Raw genomic sequence first — 19,190 nt, 5'->3', positions numbered from 1 at the left:
ATCTCAAGGCAGCTGGGACCATAGTCACCAAGAAAACAATTGGTAACACACTACGCCGTGAAGGACTGAAACCATGCAGCGCCTGCAATGTCCCCCTGCTCAATAAAGCACATATACAGGCCTGTCTGAAGTTTGCCAATGAATGATTCAGAGGAGAACTGGGTGAAAGTGTTGTGGTCAGATGAGACCAAAATGGAGCTCTTTGGCATCAACTCAACTCGCCGTGTTTGGAGGAGGAGGACTGCTGCCTATGACCCCAAGAACACCATCCCCACCGTCAAACATGGAGGTGGACACATTATGCTTAGGGGGTGTTTTTCTTCTAAGGGGACAGGACAACTTCACCGCATCAAAGGGGCCGTCAAATCTTGGGTGAGAACCTCCTTCCCTCAGCCAGGGCATTGAAAATGGGTCGTGGATGGGTATTCCAGCATGACAATGACCCAAAACACACAGCCAAGGCAACAAAGGAGTGGCTCAAGAGGAAGCACATTAAGGTCCTGGAGTGGCCTAGCCAGTCTCCAGACCTTAATCCCATAGAAAATCTATGGAGGGAGCTGAAGGTTCGAGTTGCCAAACGTCAGCCTCGAAACCTTAATGCCTTGGAGAAGATCTGCAAAGATGAGTGGGACAAACTCCCTCCTGAGATGTGTGCAAACCTGGTGGCCAACTACAAGAAACGTCTGACCTCTGATTGCCAACAAGGGTTTTGCCACCAAGTACTAAGTCATGTTTTGCAGAGGGATCAAATACTTATTTCAATTTATAACATTTTTGACATGCGTTTTTCTGGATATTTTTGTTGTTATTCTGTCTCTCACTGTTCAAATAAACCTACCATTAAAATTATAGACTGATCATGTCTTTGTCAGTGGGCAAACGTACAAAATCAGCAGGGGATCAAATACTTTTTACCCTCACTGTACATTTAAGGGCCAGTCGTGCGGTCCTGTTCTAAGCCAATTGTAATTGATAGGTGATTTGAAGGAGTCAGGCGCTGGAGGGTAAATCACAGATTACAGAGTTTATTCCGTAGCACATAGTTACGGTGGATAGCGTCAAACAGAACAAAACAAGCACACGGGGAAAATATACCCCGGCAATACAAAAATACACGTAGCTCAACAGAGCTACTCTCTCCTCACAATAAACAACCACCCACAAGGACAAGGGGGGCAGAGGGAACACTTATACATGTACTAATGAGGGGATATGAACCAGGTGTGCAAGACAAAACAAATGGAATGATGAGACATGGAGCGGCAGTGGCTAGAAGGACGAAGCCTGCCCGAACGCCGAAGCCTGCCCGAACAAGGAGAAGAGGCAGCTTCAGAGGAAGTCGTGACATTTTCAGAGGAGGGGAGCTGAAGGATGGGAATAAAAACAAACAAAAGATGACTATTGTAAAATATACTGTGTCCGTAAAATGTATATAGTATGTATAAGCTGGAGGTAGAAGCCTACGAGTTGTTTTCCATTAGATTACTTCAATGAAGTGAGGGATGGTAGGGTTAGGGGAACATAATACAGAAAAATATGTTTAAAAAAAATAGATATATTTGATATATACAGTACCAGTCAAAAGTTTGGACACACCTACTCATTCAAGGGTTTTTCTTTATTTCTACTATTTTCTACATTGTAGAATAATAGTGAAGACATCAAAACTATGAAATAACACATATGGAATCATGTAGTAACCAAAAAAGTGTTAAACAAATCAAAATATATTTTATATTTGAGATTCTTCAAATAGCCACCCTTTGCCTTGATGACAGCTTTGCACACTCTTGGCATTCTCTCAACCAGCTTCACCTGGAATGCTTTTCCAACAGTCTTGAAGGAGTTCCCACATATGCTGAGCACTTGTTGGCTGCTTTTCCTTCACTCTGCGGTCCGACTCATCCCAAACCATCCCAATTGGGTTGAGGTCGTGGGATTGTGGAGGACAGGTCATCTGATGCAGCACTCCATCACTCTCCTTCTTGGTCAAAAAGCCCTTACAGAGCCTGGAGATGTGTTGGGTCATTGTCGTGTTGAAAAACAAATGATAGTCCCACTAAGCCCAAACCAGATGGGATGGCGTATTTCTGCAGAATGCTGTGGTAGCCATGCTGGTTAAGTGTGCCTTGAATTCTAAATAAATCACAGACAGTGTCACCAGCAAAGCACCCCCACACCATAACACCTCCTCCTCAATGCTTTACGGTGGGAACTACACATGTGGAGATCATCCATTCACCTACTCTGTGTCTCACAAAGACACGGCGGTTGGAACCAAAAATCTCAAATTTCGACTCATCAGACCAAAGGACAGATTTTCACCAGTCTAACAATCCCCAGGTCAAGAACAGACTATGGGAGGTGCACAGTACTACATAGAGCCATGGCTACATGTAACTCCATTGCTCGTGTTTCTTGGCCCAAGCAAGCCTCTTCTTCTTCTTGGTGTCATTTAGTAGTGGTTTCTTTGCAGCAATTCGACCATGAAAGCCTGATTCACTCAGTCTTGTCAATGGCTGAGGTGAATGTGGTGTGGGAGTCAGGCGCAGGACACCGAAGCTTAGTGATGGTGATGGTAAGGTGTGCGAAGGCGTGGGCACCTCTCCCGTAACCAACCGGCGCAGAGTGTTGGACACCTCGTTCATGGCGGCCCCAAGTTGCCGGATCATGGTGTCTTGGTCGCTGATCTGATCCTCCAGCGACTTGGGTGCCGCCACTGCTCCTGCTGACTCCATATGTGGTGTGTTGTTCTGTCAATGGCTGAGGTGAATGTGGTGTGGGAGTCAGGCGCAGGACACCGAAGCTTAGTCCAACAAAGTTTACTAGTGCAACACAAGGCACAATACAAATGAACGGCCTCAACATAAACCAGAGGCGAGTGATTACGCAAACTCTGCGTAAACTACAAAAACAACAAACAGAGAAAACACGTAGCACTAACGGACAGGCGAATAACAACACACAAACTAACCAACACATAACAGGCAACTTATAGGACACATAATCAGACACAAACGGACACAGGTGCAATAGACAGACAAAAGCAATCAAACACAGAAACATCTAACGGTGGCAGCTAGTACTCCTGGGACGGCGAACGCCGAAGCCTGCCCGAGCAAGGAGGAGGAGCACCCTCGGCAGAATCCGTGACAGTACCCCCCCCTTGACGCGCGGCTCCAGCCGTGCGCCGACCCCGGCCTCGGGGACGACCAGGAGGACGTGGAGCCGGGCGCGTGGGATGACCACGGTGGAACTCAGTCAGGAGAGATGGATCTAGGATATCCCTCCTAGGCACCCAGCACCGTTCCTCCGGACCGTACCCCTCCCACTCCACGAGATACTGGAGACCCCCCATCCGACGTCTCGAGTCCAAGATGGTCCTGACCGTGTACGCCGGAGCTCCCTCGATGTCCAGAGGGGGCTGAGGGATCTCTCCTATCTCACCTTCTTGGAGTGGACCAGATACCACCGGCCTGAGAAGAGACACATGGAACGAGGGGTTAATATTCTTATAATCAATAGGCAGTTGTAACCTGTAACACACCTCGTTCAATCTCCTCAGGACTTTAAAGGGCCCCACAAACCGCCGACCCAGCTTCCGGCAGGGCAGGCGGAGGGGCAGGTTTCGAGTCGAGAGCCAGACTCGATCTCCCGGTGCGTACACCGGACCCTCACTGCGGTGGCGATCGGCGCTCGCCTTCTGTCGACGGATGGCCCGCTGCAGATGGACATGAGCAGCGTTCCACGTCTCCTCCGAGCGCCGAATCCATTCGTCCACCGCAGGGGCCTCGATCTGGCTCTCGTGCCATGGTGCCAGGACCGGCTGATACCCCAACACACACTGGAAAGGGGTTAGATTAGTGGAGGAGTGGCGGAGAGAGTTCTGTGCCATCTCTGCCCAGGGGAGATACCTAGACCACTCCTCCGGCCGGCCCTGGCAATAGGACCTCAGAAACCTACCCACATCCTGGTTGACTCGTTCTACCTGCCCATTGCTCTCTGGGTGGTAACCAGAGGTAAGGCTCACCGAGACCCCCAAGCGTTCCATGAACGCCCCCCAGACTCTGGAGGTGAACTGGGGACCTCGGTCAGACACTATATCCTCGGGCACCCCATAGTGCCGGAAAACGTGGGTGAATAGGGCCTCAGCGGTCTGTAGGGCAGTAGGGAGACCCGGCATTGGGAGGAGACGACAGGCCTTAGAAAACCGATCCACAACGACCAAAATAGTGGTATTCCCCTGGGAGGGGGGAAGGTCAGTCACAAAATTCACCGAGAGGTGGGACCATGGTCATTGTGGAACGGGCAGGGGATGTAACTTTCCCCTGGGCAAATGTCTAGGCGCCTTACACTTGGCGCACACCGAGCAGGAGGAGACATAAACCCTCACATCCCTAGCTAACGTTGGCCACCAGTATTTCACGCTAAGGCAGTGCACTGTCCGGCCAATACCTGGATGTCCAGAGGAGGGTGATGTATGAGCCCAATAAATAAGGCGGTCACGAACCTCGAGCGGAACATACGTCCGCCCCACCGGACACTCTGGGGGAGTAGGGTCGGTACGCAGTGCCCGCTCGATCTCCGCATCGACCTCCCACACCACCGGAGCCACCAGACAAGACTCCGGCAGTATGGGAGTAGGCTCAATGGACCTCTCCTCTGTGTCATACCGCCGGGACAGGGCGTCTGCCTTACCGTTCTGGGACCCTGGGATGTATGTGATCTTAAAAACAAACCGGGTCAGGAACATGTTCCACCTAGCCTGACGAGTGTTCAATCTCCTAGCTGCCCGGATGTACTCCAGGTTACGGTGGTCAGTCAGAATGAGGAAAGGGTGTTGAGCCCCCTCAAGCCAATGCCTCCACACCTTTAGGGCCTGGACTACAGCTAACAGCTCCCTGTCCCCTACGTCATAATTGCGCTCCGCCGGGCTGAGCTTCTTAGAATAGAACGCACAGGGGCGGAGTTTAGGTGGCGTGCCGGACCGTTGCGACAGGACTGCCCCAATACCAGCCTCGGACGCGTCTACCTCAACTTGGAATGGTAAAGCGGGGTCAGGATGCGCCAGCATCGGAGCCGAAGTGAACAGGTTCTTAAGTTTACCTAACGCCCTGTCCGCCTCAGCTGACCACTGCAAACGCACCGGACCCCCCTTTAGCAGGGACATAATGGGAGCTGCCACCTGTCCAAAGCCCCGGATAAACCTCCGGTAGTAATTAGCAAAACCCAAAATCTGCTGCACCTCTTTTACAGTGGTTGGAGTTTGCCAATTACGCACGGCCGACACACGGTCAACCTCTATCTTCACACCAGACGCGGACAACCGATAACCCAAAAAGGAGACGGACTCCTGGAAGAACAAGCATTTCTCTGCCTTAACATACAAGTCATGCTCCAACAGCCTCCTCAACACTCGGCGCACCAGGGCTACATGCTCGGCTCGTGTAGAAGAGTACACTAGGATGTCGTCGATGTATACTACCACACCCTGCCCATGCATGTCCCGGAAAATCTCGCCAACAAAGGATTGGAAGACTGAAGGAGCATTCATTAACCCGTATGGCATGACGAGATACTCGTAATGACCCGAGGTGGTGCTAAATGCTGTTTTCCATTCATCCCCCTCCCTAATGCGCACCAGATTGTACGCGCTCCTGAGATCCAACTTTTTGAAGAACCGCGCTCCGCGTAATGACTCCGTCATAGTCGCAATCAGAGGAAGAGGGTAACTGTACTTAACCGTGATCTGATTGAGACTATGGTAATCAATACACGGGCGCAAACCCCCGTCCTTCTTCTTCACAAAGAAGAAACTCGAGGAAACCGGGGAAGTGGAAGACCGTATGTATCCCTGTGCCAAGGACTCGGCTATGTAAGTCTCCATAGCCGCTGTCTCCTCTTGAGACAGGGGATACACACGACTCCGCGGAAGTGCCGCTCCCGTTTGGAGATCTATCGCACAATCCCCCTGTCTATGAGGTGGTAGCCGTGTTGCCCTAGTTTTGCTGAACACAAGTGCTAAATCCTCATATTCAGGGGGAATGCGCATTGCGGGCACTTGGTTCGGACTCTCCACCGAGGTCGCCCCTAAGGAAACACCTAGACATCTCCCTACACACTGGGCAGACCACTCCATAAGAGCCCTCTGTTGCCACGCAATGGTAGGATCATGGGCGCTTAACCAGGGAAGCCCCAGCACCACGGGATACGCAGGAGAGTCGATCAGATAAAACTGAATGATCTCCTCATGACCCCCCTGCGTCGTCATCTTAAGTGGTGCTGTGACTTCTCTGATCAACCCCGACCCCAGCGGCCGGCTGTCTAGGGCATGAACAGGAAAGGGGGCTTCTACCGGCCGAAGGGGAATTCCTAACCTATAACAAAATTCACGATCAACAAAATTCCCAGCTGCGCCTGAATCTACTAGCGCCTTATGCTGGGAATGAGGTGCCACCTGTGGAAATCTCACAGGTATACACAGGTGACCAACAGAGAGCTCTGGGTAAGTGGGGCGCCTACTCACCTGAAATGACTCCCCAGTGCGTGACCTGTTGTCCCCTCTCCCAGGAGACCCTCCCCATCACCTAGCCGCAGTGTGTCCTCCACGGCCACAGTTGGTGCAGGGGACGGCCCCCCTCGGGTTCTCTCTCCTCCTCTCCCTAGCGCCAGCACCCCCGAGCTCCATGGGAATCGGCTCGGAGGTGCTGGAGGGTGGAATGGACGACCCCCACTCGGGATGTCCGCGGGTAGCCAGCAGTGTGTCGAGACGGATGGAAATGTCCACCAACTGGTCGAAGGATAGGTTGGTGTCCCTGCAGGCCAGCTCACGACGAACGTCCTCTCGTAGACTACACCGGTAATGGTCGATGAGGGCCCTCTCATTCCACCCCGCATCCGCCGCTAGAGTCCGGAAGTCCAGGGCAAACTCCTGTGCACTCCTCTTCCCCTGTCGGAGGTGGAACAGACGCTCCCCCGCCGCCTTCCCCTCAGGTGGATGATCGAACACAGCCCTGAAGCGGCGGGAGAACTCCGCGTAGGTGATGGTGGCGGCGTCTATTCCCCTCCATTCGGCGTTGGCCCACTCCAACGCCTTGCCAGATAGACAGGAGATGAGGGCGGAGACGCTCTCGTATCCCGAGGGCGCCGGGTGTATGGTGGCCAGGTAGAGTTCCACCTGCAGGAGGAACCCCTGACACCCGGCTGCAGAACCATCATATGCCCTCGGGAGCGAGAGCCGAATGCCACTGGGTTCCGGTGCTGGGAGAGGAGGATTGGCCGATGGTGATGGTAAGGTGTGCGAAGGCGTGGGCACCTCTCCCGTAACCAACCGGCGCAGAGTGTTGGACACCTCGTTCATGGCGGCCCCAAGTTGCCGGATCATGGTGTCTTGGTCGCTGATCCGATCCTCCAGCGACTTGGGTGCCGCCGCTGCTCCTGCTGACTCCATATGTGGTGTGTTGTTCTGTCAATGGCTGAGGTGAATGTGGTGTGGGAGTCAGGCGCAGGACACCGAAGCTTAGTCCAACAAAGTTTACTAGTGCAACACAAGGCACAATACAAATGAACGGCCTCAACATAAACCAGAGGCGAGCGATTACGCAAACTCTGCGTAAACTACAAAAACAACAAACATAGAAAACACGCAGCACTAACGGACAGGCGAATAACAACACACAAACTAATCAACACAAAACAGGCAACTTATAGGACACATAATCAGACACAAACGGACACAGGTGCAATAGACAGACAAAAGCAATCAAACACAGAAACATCTAACGGTGGCAGCTAGTACTCCGGGGACGGCGAACGCCGAAGCCTGCCCGAGCAAGGAGGAGGAGCAGCCTCGGCAGAATCCGTGACAAGTCTCCCCTGAATAGTTGATGTTGAGATGTGTCTGTTACTTGAACTCTGCGAAGCAGTTATTTGGGCTGCAATTTCTGAGGCTGGTAACTCTAATGAACTTATCCTCTGCAGCAGAGGTAACTCTGGGTCTTCCTTTCCTGTGGCGGTCCTCATGAGAGCCAGTTTCATAATAGCGCTTGATGATTTTTGCGACTGAACTTGAAGATACTTTCAAAGTTCTTGAAATGTTCCGTATTGACTGACCTTCATGTCTTATAGTAATGATGGACTGTCATTTCTCTTTGCTTATTTGAGCTGTTCTTGCCATAATATGGACTTGGTCTTTTACCAAATAGGGCTATCTTCTGTATACCACCCTTACTTTGTCACACCACAATTGATTGGCTCAAACGCATTAAGAAGGAAATAAATTCCACAAATTACTTTTAAGAAGGCACACCTTATTTTTTATTTTATTTTACTTTTGTAGGGGGTAGATCAGCTTTAATATTGCAGATAGATTTTAACTTCCATAAATGTAATTGTTTGCATCACTTCCAATCCCCCAAATATACAGTTGAAGTTGGAAGTTTACATACACCTTAGCCAAATACATTTAAACTCAGTTTTTCACAATTCCTAGTAAAAATTCCCTGTTTTAGGTCAGTTAGGATCACCCTTTTATTTTAAGAATGTGAAATGTCAGAATAATAGTAGAGAGAATGATTTATTTCAGCTTTTATTTCTTTCATCACATTCCCAGTGGGTCAGAAGTTTACGTACACTCAATTAGTATTTGGTAGCATTGCCTTTAATTTGTTTAACTTGGGTCAAACGTTTCGGGTAGCCTTCCATGAGCTTCCCACAATAAGTTGCGTGAATTGTGGCCCATTCCTCCTGACAGAGCTGGTGTAATTGAGTCAGGTTTGTAGGCCTCCTTGCTCGCACACGCTTTTTCAGTTCTGCCCACAAATGTTCTATAGGATTCAGGTCAGGGCTTTGTGATGGCCACTCCAATACCTTGACTTTGTGTCCTTAAGCCATTTTGCCACAAATTTGGAAGTATGCTTGGGGTCATTGTCCATTTGGAAGACCCATTTGCGACCAAGCTATAACTTCCTGACTGATGTCTTGAGATGTTGCTTCAATATATCCACATAATTTTCCTTCCTCATGACGCCATCTATTTTGTGAAGTGCAGCAGTCCCTCCTGCAGCAAAGCACCCCCACTGATGCTGCCACCCCCGTGCTTCACGGTTGGGATGGTGTTCTTCGGCTTGCAATCCACCCCATTTTTCCTCCAAACATAACGATGGTCATTATGGCCAAACAGTTCTATTTTTGTTTCATCAGACCAGAGGACATTTCTCCAAAAAGTACGATCTTTGTCCCCATGTGCAGTTGCAAACCATAGTCTGGCTTTTTTATGGCGTTTTTGGAGAAGTGGCTTCTTCCTTGCTGAGCGGCCTTTCAGGTTATGTCGATATAGGACTCGTTTTACTGTGGATATAGATACTTGTGTACCTGTTTCCTCCAGCATCTTCAAAAGGTCCTTTGCTGTTGTTCTGAGATTAATTTGCACTTTCGCACCAAAGTACGTTCATCTCTAGGAGACAGAACACGTCTCCTTCCTGAGTGGTATGACGGCTGCACGGTCCCATTGTGTTTATACTTGCATACTATTGTTTGTACAGATAAACGTGGTACCTTCAGACGTTTGGAAATTGCTCCCAAGGATGAACCAGACTTGTGGAGGTCTACAATTTTTTTTCTGAGTTCTTGGCTGATTTCTTTAGATTTTCCCATGAAGTCAAGCAAAGAGGCACTGAGTTTGAAGGTAGGCCTTGAAATACATCCACAGGTACACCTCCAATTGACTCAAATGATATCAATTAGCCTATCAAAAGCTTCTAAAGCCATGAAATCAATTTCTCGAATTTTCCAAGCTGTTTAAAGGCACAGTCAACTTAGTGTACGTAAAGTTAATTATAAGTGAAATAATCTGTCTGTAAACAATTGTTGGAAGAATTACTTGTGTCATGCACAAAGTAGATGTCCTAACCGACTTGCCAAAACTATAGTTTGTAAACAATACATTTGAGGAGTGGTTGAAAAACAAGTTTTAATGTGTAAACTTCCGACTTCAAACACACATATATATATATATATATATATATATATATATATATATATATATATATATATATATATATATATATATATATATATATATATGTACAGTGGGGAGAACAAGTATTTGATATACTGCCGATTTTGCAGGTTTTCCTACTTACAAAGTATGTAGAGGTCTGTAATTTTTATCATAGGTACACTTCAACTGTGAGAGACGGAATCTAAAACAAAAATCCAGAAAATCACATTGTATGATTTTTAAGTAATTAATTTGCATTTTATTGCATGACATAAGTATTTGATACATCAGAAAAGCAGAACTTAATATTTGGTACATAAACGTTGGTTTGCAATTACAGATACCATACGTTTCTTGTAGGTCTTGACCAGGTTTGCACACACTGCAGCAGGGATTTTGGCCCATAAAGACCTTCTCCATATCCTTCAGGTTGTGGGGCTGTCGCTGGGCAATAAGGATTTTCAGCTCCCTCCAAAGATTTTCTATTGGGTTCAGGTCTGGAGACTGGCTAGGCCACTCCAGGACCTTGAGATGCTTCTTACGGAGCCACTCCTTAGTTGCCCTGGCTGTGTGTTTCGGGTCGTTGTCATGCTGGAAGACCCAGCCACGACCCATCTTCAATGCTCTTACTGAGGGAAGGAGGTTGTTGGCCAAGATCTCACGATACATGGCCCCATCCATCCTCCCCTCAATACGGTGCAGTCGTCCTGTCCCCTTTGCAGAAAAGCATCCCCAAAGAATGATGTTTCCACCTCCATGCTTCACGGTTGGGATGGTGTTCTTGGGGTTGTACTCATCCTTCTTCTTCCTCCAAACACGGCGAGTGGAGTTTAGACCAAGAAACTCTATTTTTGTCTCATCAGACAACATGACCTTCTCCTATTCCTCCTCTGGATCATCCAAAATGTCATTGGCAAACTTCAGACGGGCCTGGACATGCGCTGGCTTGAGCAGGGGGACCTTGCGTGTGCTGCAGGATTTTAATCCATGACGGCGTAGTGTGTTACTAATGGTTTTCTTTGAGACTGTGATCCCAGCTCTCTTCAGGTCATTGACCAGGTCCTGCCGTTTAGTTCTGGGCTGATCCCTCACCTTCCTCATGATCATTGATGCCCCACGAGGTGAGATCTTGCATGGAGCCCAAGACCATCGGGTGATTGACCGTCATCTTGAACTTCTTCCATTTTCTAATAATTGCGCCAACAGTTGTTGCCTTCTCACCAAGCTGCTTGCCTATTGTCCTGTAGCCCATCCCAGCCTTGTGCAGGTCTACAATTTTATCCCTGATGTCCTTACACTGCTCTCTGATCTTGGCCATTGTGGAGAGGTTGGAGTCTGTTTGATTGAGTGTGTGGACAGGTGTCTTTTATACAGGTAACGAGTTCAAACAGGTGCAGTTAATACAGGTAATGAGTGGAGAACAGGAGGGCTTCTTAAAGAAAAACTAACAGGTCTGTGAGAGCCGGAATTCTTACTGGTTGGTAGGTGATCAAATACTTATGTCATTCAATAAAATGCAAATTAATTACTTAAAAATCATACAATGTGATTTTCTGGATTTTCTTTTTAGATTCCGTCTCTCACAGTTGAAGTGTACCTATGATAAAAATTACAGACCTCTACATGCTTTGTAAGTAGGAAAACTTGCAAAATCGGCAGTGTATCAAATACTTGTTCTCCCCACTGTATATATATATATATATTGAAAGGTTAGGATAGGTTGAAAGTAAAGGAAAGTAATATTGAAATGCGTGTGGGCATTCCTTGTCAAGTTACTACACATAGCTTGTCCAAAAATATTTTATCTTGACACAGGATAAGTTAAGCGGCCTACACATTTCTGTAGTGAATGAAGTATTACCACTACCTTTTTAAAACCATGTCTATCTTTATTTTCCCAAACACAATTCTACACAATCACAATCGCTTTTTGTCTTTTAATAATTTTAAGCATCTTTTAACACAGGCTTAACACCTAACAAACACGTTGTACTTTTTAAAACACTTTTAACGTAGGCCAGGCCCTGTGGTTACCTCACATCCTAGAGATAATGCCTTGCATTACGCCTGGGAAGAAAACGCTTCAATTTACTCAACTTGCCATTGGCTCAACTTACCCCATGGCCATTGGCTCAATTTACCTCAAGGCAAACATTTTGACTATATTAGCCCACATAGGGCTAATATACACTTTCATGCTAGGTTTATTGAAGCTTATAGAGACCCCAACTGATGTATAGAACAAAAGTATCTACTTTGGTTTAGGTACAAGCATCATGAAACCTCTAACACAATACATTTATTTGACTTGGTGAAAATCCGTTTTTGGGCCTAACTTGCTTACCACTTTTTCCATGTGGTTTATTCCTTCACAGACTCCATGAAATTATGACCTCTTCCTAAATATTTGGTCAAATTATTAATTAATTTTCCTAGAAACAAGGCTGGCTCACCTTACCCCACTCTCCCCTACAGTGAAATTGAGAGCGCTTTCCCAACAATACAGTGATAATAATAATAATATACTGTTGATAATAATAGAAAATAGAATACAATAAAAAACACACAAGAACTACGATGTGAGGTAAAGAAACATCAGTGCCAGTATCTTATTCAATGTGCAGGGGTACTGGAGTGGTTGTGGGTTTATACATACAAAGTGACTGGTAGTAGGATATACAGTGGGGGAAAAAAGTATTTAGTCAGCCACCAATTGTGCAAGTTCTCCCACTTAAAAAGATGAGAGAGGTCTGTAATTTTCATCATAGGTACACGTCAACTATGACAGACAAATTGAGAAATTTTTTCTCCAGAAAATCACATTGTAGGATTTTTTATGAATTTATTTGCAAATTATGGTGAAAAATAAGTATTTGGTCACCTACAAACAAGCAAGATTTCTGGCTCTCACAGACCTGTAACTTCTTCTTTAAGAGGCTCCTCTGTCCTCCACTCGTTACCTGTATTAATGGCACCTGTTTGAACTTGTTATCAGTATAAAAGACACCTGTCCACAACCTCAAACAGTCACACTCCAAACTCCACTATGGCCAAGACCAAAGAGCTGTCAAAGGACACCAGAAACAAAATTGTAGACCTGCACCAGGCTGGGAAGACTGAATCTGCAATAGGTAAGCAGCTTGGTTTGAAGAAATCAACTGTGGGAGCAATTATTAGGAAATGGAAGACATACAAGACCACTGATAATCTCCCTCGATCTGGGGCTCCACGCAAGATCTCACCCCGTGGGGTCAAAATGATCACAAGAACGGTGAGCAAAAATCCCAGAACCACACGGGGGGACCTAGTGAATAACCTGCAGAGAGCTGGGACCAAAGTAACAAAGCCTACCATCAGTAACACACTACGCCGCCAGGGACTCAAATCCTGCAGTGCCAGACGTGTCCCCCTGCTTAAGCCAGTACATGTCCAGGCCCATCTGAAGTTTGCTAGAGTGCATCTGGATGATCCAGAAGAGGATTGGGAGAATGTCATATGGTCAGATGAAACCAAAATAGAACTTGTTGGTAAAAACTCAACTCGTCGTGTTTGGAGGACAAAGAATGCTGAGTTGCATCCAAAGAACACCATACCTACTGTGACGCATCGGGGTGGAAACATCATGCTTTGGGGCTGTTTTTCTGAAAAGGGACCAGGACGACTGATCCGTGTAAAGGAAAGAATGAACGGGGCCATGTATCGTGAGATTTTGAGTGAAAACCTCCTTCCATCAGCAAGGGCATTGAAGATGAAACGTGGCTGGGTCTTTCAGCATGACAATGATCCCAAACACACCGCCCGGGCAACGAAGGAGTGGCTTCGTAAGAAGCATTTCAAGGTCCTGGAGTGGCCTAGCCAGTTTCCAGATCTCAACCCCATAGAAAATCTTTGGAGGGAGTTGAAAGTCTGTGTTGCCCAGCGACAGCCCCAAAACATCACTGCTCTAGAGGAGATCTGCATGGAGGAATGGGTCAAAATACCAGCAACAGTGTGTGAAAACCGTGTGAATACTTACAGAAAACGTTTGACCTGTGTCATTGCCAACAAAGGGTATATAACAAAGTATTGAGAAACTTTTGTTATTGACCAAATACTTATTTTCCACCATAATTTGCAAATAAATTCATAAAAAATCCTACAATGTGATATTCTGGATTTTTTTTCTCATTTTGTCTGTCATAGTTGACGTGTACCTATGATGAAAATTACAGGCCTCTCTCATCTTTTTAAGTGGGAGAACTTGCACAATTGGTGGCTGACTAAATACTTTTTTCCCCCACTGTACATGTAAACAGGGCAGAAAAGTGACTGGTAGCAGGAATATATAACTACATCTGGTAATATACTAATGGTAAAATATACATGTAAACAGGAGTAATAATGACCAGTAGCAGGATATATAGATAAATACTAATGTTATTGGAAATCAATAATCAATGGACAGCAGCGTAATGGAGTAATACATCTCATCAATAATCATTTTAGCAGCAGGGTAGTTTGTGTCTGAGTGGGTAGAGACCTGTGGCTGGGCATAGGGTCAGTGTGGATAGTCTGTGGGAGAGGGAGAGCAGTAGTTGTTAGCCATTTAACAGTCTTATAGCCAGGGGATGGAAGCTGTTTAGGAGTCTGTTGGTCTGAGCCTTGATGTACCGGTAGGTACCGCCTGCTGGACGGGAGCATGGAGAACAGTCTTTGTCAGTTTATCGGGCATTTCTCAGACACCGCCTGGCATGTACTATTTGCTAAATATTATTAGTACTGTAATAATTCTGGCATTGTTGGAAAGCTCAGATTCTTCCCTCTTTAAGTGAATCACTGTAATTCATTCCCCTTGGACGGTTATGATGAGGAGAGAATCGGAGCTGTAAATTGTTTAAACTGCATCTAGCTTTGTAACCATAGCCAGAATTAACCATAGACTACAATCTACCACAATAGCAATGTTGCCAGCTAAGATATAGGAGGGTATTGTAGTTGGACAAGGCTATCGGAATTTGCACATGATGGAAGTTAGAGGTAAATATTAATTATTTAATGAAAAAAATGACTGACTGAAACTAGACTAAAACTGTCCAGACTTTTAGTTGACTGATGATAACAAAAAATAAGAAGGATGTAATGACTAAAATGTGACTAAGGTATTTTAGTCAAAAGACTAAAGGCGTTCCGCATACTTCCGGGCCGAAACAGTTCGGAAGAGTTCAGTGAGGTTTTCTTTGGCTGTTCGGGCACACACATTGTTTTCTGGAAGCAAACCGAAGTCGGTAGCCGAAGTCGGTAGCCGAAGTCTACACCCCTTAGTCGGTGATTGGTCAACAGTAGGGATAATTCAATAAAGTCTTTGTTGTTTATTGACAAATACTGCACCAAACATCTTAGTTAGATGTAAAATTCTGTGACTAAGATCTCCTCTGCAAAAACATCTAAATTAATGACAGATTTCTTGAGTTATCTTAGATTCATTCAGACTATTTTGAGCAAGTAGCCGAAGTCTACATTGGCTACGGCGTCTCAAAATAAAATAACAGTACTGTTGCTGCTTTTTTCTTGTTTTTCAAGAGAAGGTATTTTAAGGGAGTATGCGAGCACGCCAGCCGAACTGAAGCATGCTGACGCCTTAAGACTCAAACAAAATCTAAAATAGCAGCTAAAATGAACACTGGTGTATATGCGGACGTCTGTGTGTGTGTGTGTGTGTGTGTGTGTGTATGTAATGAGCCTCTTTCCTTTGTGCTGTGTGACAGTGACAGCGATGAAAACCCACTGAAGGCTAGCCAATGTTCCCTGGACGGGGGCATGGGACGGGACAGCGACCACGGGGACGAAGAAGAATGTCAGTTCAACGAAGACGGCTCGTTTATCGGTGAATACTCTGGCCACAAAAACAGAGGCTCTGTAGGAGAGTCCAATGGACCCAGCCCGGTCACTGCGTAAAGAGACAAATGCTTCCTTTGGACTTCACTGAAAGGTGTGTCACAGCAAAGGGAAATGAATGGCATCATCTGAGTGATGCATGACGTTAATCAGAAATGTTAAATTCCTGTCAATCACAATTGTCTATGATGCATATTTATTTTGTACCTCCACATTGTGATGGATTCATTAGGAGTTATTTCACATTTTGTAGACAGGATTGGACCACTGCAGTTTCAATATAAATACACTATATAGATCTTTAAAAGGGAAAGGTAGACAGCAGACACATATGGATACTGCCATATTAACATTTGATAAGGTGTCATTAATAACGAAACATGATTTCTTCTGTTTTTACTTTCTCGAAAAGGTCTGAACAGCTATGTGGCATAAACATTCTTTATACCATGGCATGGTTGAACACTTGTTTCTGATTAGCTTGAAGGGCATTCTAGAGTGTGTATTATGTAAGGCATAATCAATGAGGGGCTATGCGTTCTATGGAAAATAATGAATGGCGTGGACGGTGTGTTCCACAACGCACTAGTGGAGTGGAACTGACCTTCCACTGAGTTGCATTATATTCCAGAGAACGCATAGAGCCCCAAGTTGATTATCCCTTTTATACCATGTCTATAATTTAACACATTTGCCACTAGCAATGTGTTCATTTGCTGGTAGAAATGTTTTCAATTCAACTTTTGCTTTCAAAAGCAGCTCAAACAGAACATGTAAGAATGAAATATAGCCATTGAATTCTACCGAGCTGATATCCCGTGGGTTATAGGGAATTATACAACGGGAGGGTCTAATCCTGAACGCTGATTGGTTAAAACTGCATTCCAGCCAGTGTCTATTCCACCACTTACCACCGGCTAAATCTATGACGTTAAAATGCCTATTTACTCTGTTCCATCTGACTGCGCAATCCACTGTCTCATCAGCCCAGCCAAGCTATTTATAAACTTGAGCTCCACTATAAAATAATCATATTTCTTTTAGACTAACATTTCGTTTTCAACAGCGGAGATTTGTATATACCTTGCCATCTCTCCGACATTTGCAACATTGTTTCAATATTCAAATTCGATCTCCAGCTGTCCCATAGTAATGAACGTGTCGGGAGTCGGTACGAGACAGAAAGGTAGGCAGCGAAATCATGAATCAGCTAGCATCATTTTTATGGATATGTACAGAGAAATGTCAATTGAAAAAAGCTCAAACGAAACGAAGTGCAGCTAGTTTGCAGTCTTTCCAGCTTCAGTTTGAAGTGATTGTGTTAGCTGTGTTGTTGGCTAGCTCCTCTGAACAACAGTGTCCTGACGAGTGAGCACATTTATGCCTCATTAGCTCATTGTTATGGATGTATCCAAATACATGTCACTAGAAAACAGCTTAAACAAATGCAAATGTGGCTACTTTGCTGTTATTCTGGCTGCACTTTTTGACGTGACCTTTACGTAATTACTTGTGCCTACTTCTGTATATTTAATTTTCACAATGTTAAAAGCCCCCATGCATATATTTTTAAATCATCACTGTATGTCTAATACATAACTGTGTTTGTTTATTTCATGAAAATAACTCCAAATATATTTTTTCTCATTTATTTCCCTTTTGCCATTGAAATTCTCAGTCTGATCGTGTGGGTGTTGATACAAATTTAAATATATTTACTTTACATACACAGCCCTGATTGTCGAATAGGATCGTCTAGACCCCTCACACTCAACTCTGGACCTCGAAACCAGATCCACTGTGTTTTTTCATTGTTCTCCTATAATCAGGGACTGATTTTGATCTGGGACACCAGGTTTGTGCAATTAATTATCAGGTATAACAGAAAACCAGCAGGCTCTGGACCTCGTAGGGTAAGAGTTGAATACCCCTGGTCTAGACTCTAGAGCCCTCAAACTCAACTCTGGACCGCGAAGCCAGTTCCACTGAATTTTTTCATTGTTTCCTTCTAATCAGGGACTGATTTAGACCTGGGACACCAGGTGTGTGCAATTATCAGGTAGAACAGAAAACCAGCAGGGTAAGAGTTGAGTAACGCTGCTCTAGAGCCTGCCCTGCTTATCCCTTCAAGGTAGGAGGATTACACATGCAAATAAAAGATATTGGTCAGAATAATAAGACCAGATTGTGATGTCATGATCTTGGCCAAAAACTCTATCCCACCTGAACAGGCTGAAATTCCAGACATTCTTTTCAAACAGCTCTTACACAAAAAGAGCATTATCATCATTTTCACAATTTTATAGTGTTATTTCGACCTCACAGTGTGGAAATATGTCACGCCCTGGCTCTGGGGACTCTCGTATGTTGAGCCAGGGTGTGAGTTTCTAGTTTTTGTATTTCTATGTTGGCCAGGGTGGCTCCCAATCAGAAACGGCTGAAGCTCGTTGTCTCTGATTGGGAGCCATACTTAGGTAGCCGTAAGGCATTCGTTTGGTGTGGTTTCTTGTTCCTTTTGGTTTGTGTTTGTATCGTAGGACTTCACGTATCGTTTGTTGTTTTGTTCGCTGTGGTGTACTAAATAAAATATGTACGCATCTCACGCTGCGCCTTGGCCCGCATCTTTTCAAGACAATCGTGACAGAAGAAACCACCACGACTGGGTCAAGCAGCGTGATGAGGAGAGAGGTTGGACGTGGGAGCAGATGAGCGAGAGTATGGCGAGAGCCATGGAGGCCGGGTCCACGGGGGAGAGAGACGCCCAGAAAATGTTTAGGGGGGGGCTCACGCCGTGGACGACGAGGCAGCGGGAGGCCGCAATAGAGCGGTTAGCAGAGGAGGCCGCCAGGTTACGGGGGCCACTGGTCACCAGGGGGAAGGAGAGTGTTGAGGCACGGCGAGAGGTACTGGGGTGTGTTGCCAGTCCGGTCCGGCCCGTTCCTGATCCCTGCGTAGGGCCAGTGGTGTGTGTTCCCAGCCCGGTCCGGCTTGTTCCTGTCCCTCGCACCGAGCCTGTGATGCGCGTCGCCAGCCCGGTCCGGCCTGCTCCTGCTACCCGCACCAAGCCAATGGTGCGCGTCGCCAGCCCGGCCCGGCCTGTTCCTGCTCCCCGCACCAAGCCTATGGTGCGCGTCGCCAGCCCGGCCCGGCCTGTTCCTGCTCCCCGCACCAAGCCAATGGTGCGCATCGCCAGCCCGGCCCGGCCCGGCCTGTTCCTGCTCCCGGCACCAAGCCAATGGTGCGCGTCGCCAGCCCGGCCCGGCCTGTTCCTGCTCCCCGCACCAAGCCAATGGTGCGCGTCGTCAGCCCGGTCCGG

At 46.4% G+C, this 19,190-nt stretch overlaps 1 protein-coding gene across 3 annotated transcripts in view; it reads left to right on the top strand.

Annotated features, from left to right (window-relative positions):
- LOC311147718 (neural cell adhesion molecule L1-like protein) overlaps positions 1-18,475 on the top strand; it is a 72,520-nt gene extending 54,045 nt beyond the window's left edge. For all 3 annotated transcript variants that reach the window (XM_084184473.1, XM_084184472.1, XM_084184474.1), the window contains one exon: positions 15,745-18,475. In XM_084184473.1, the coding sequence (XP_084040599.1) occupies positions 15,745-15,934 (190 nt within the window). In that variant the 3' untranslated portion in view covers positions 15,935-18,475. The remainder of the gene's footprint in view (positions 1-15,744) is intronic.
- Positions 18,476-19,190: the final 715 nt, after the last annotated feature.

The sequence above is a fragment of the Coregonus lavaretus genome, assembly GCF_964263955.1.
Source record: "Coregonus lavaretus genome assembly, chromosome: 20".
Classification (NCBI taxonomy): Eukaryota; Metazoa; Chordata; class Actinopteri; order Salmoniformes; family Salmonidae; genus Coregonus; species Coregonus lavaretus.
Note: the sequence above shows the minus strand (reverse complement) of the source record. Positions and strands in the feature narration are given on the sequence as shown.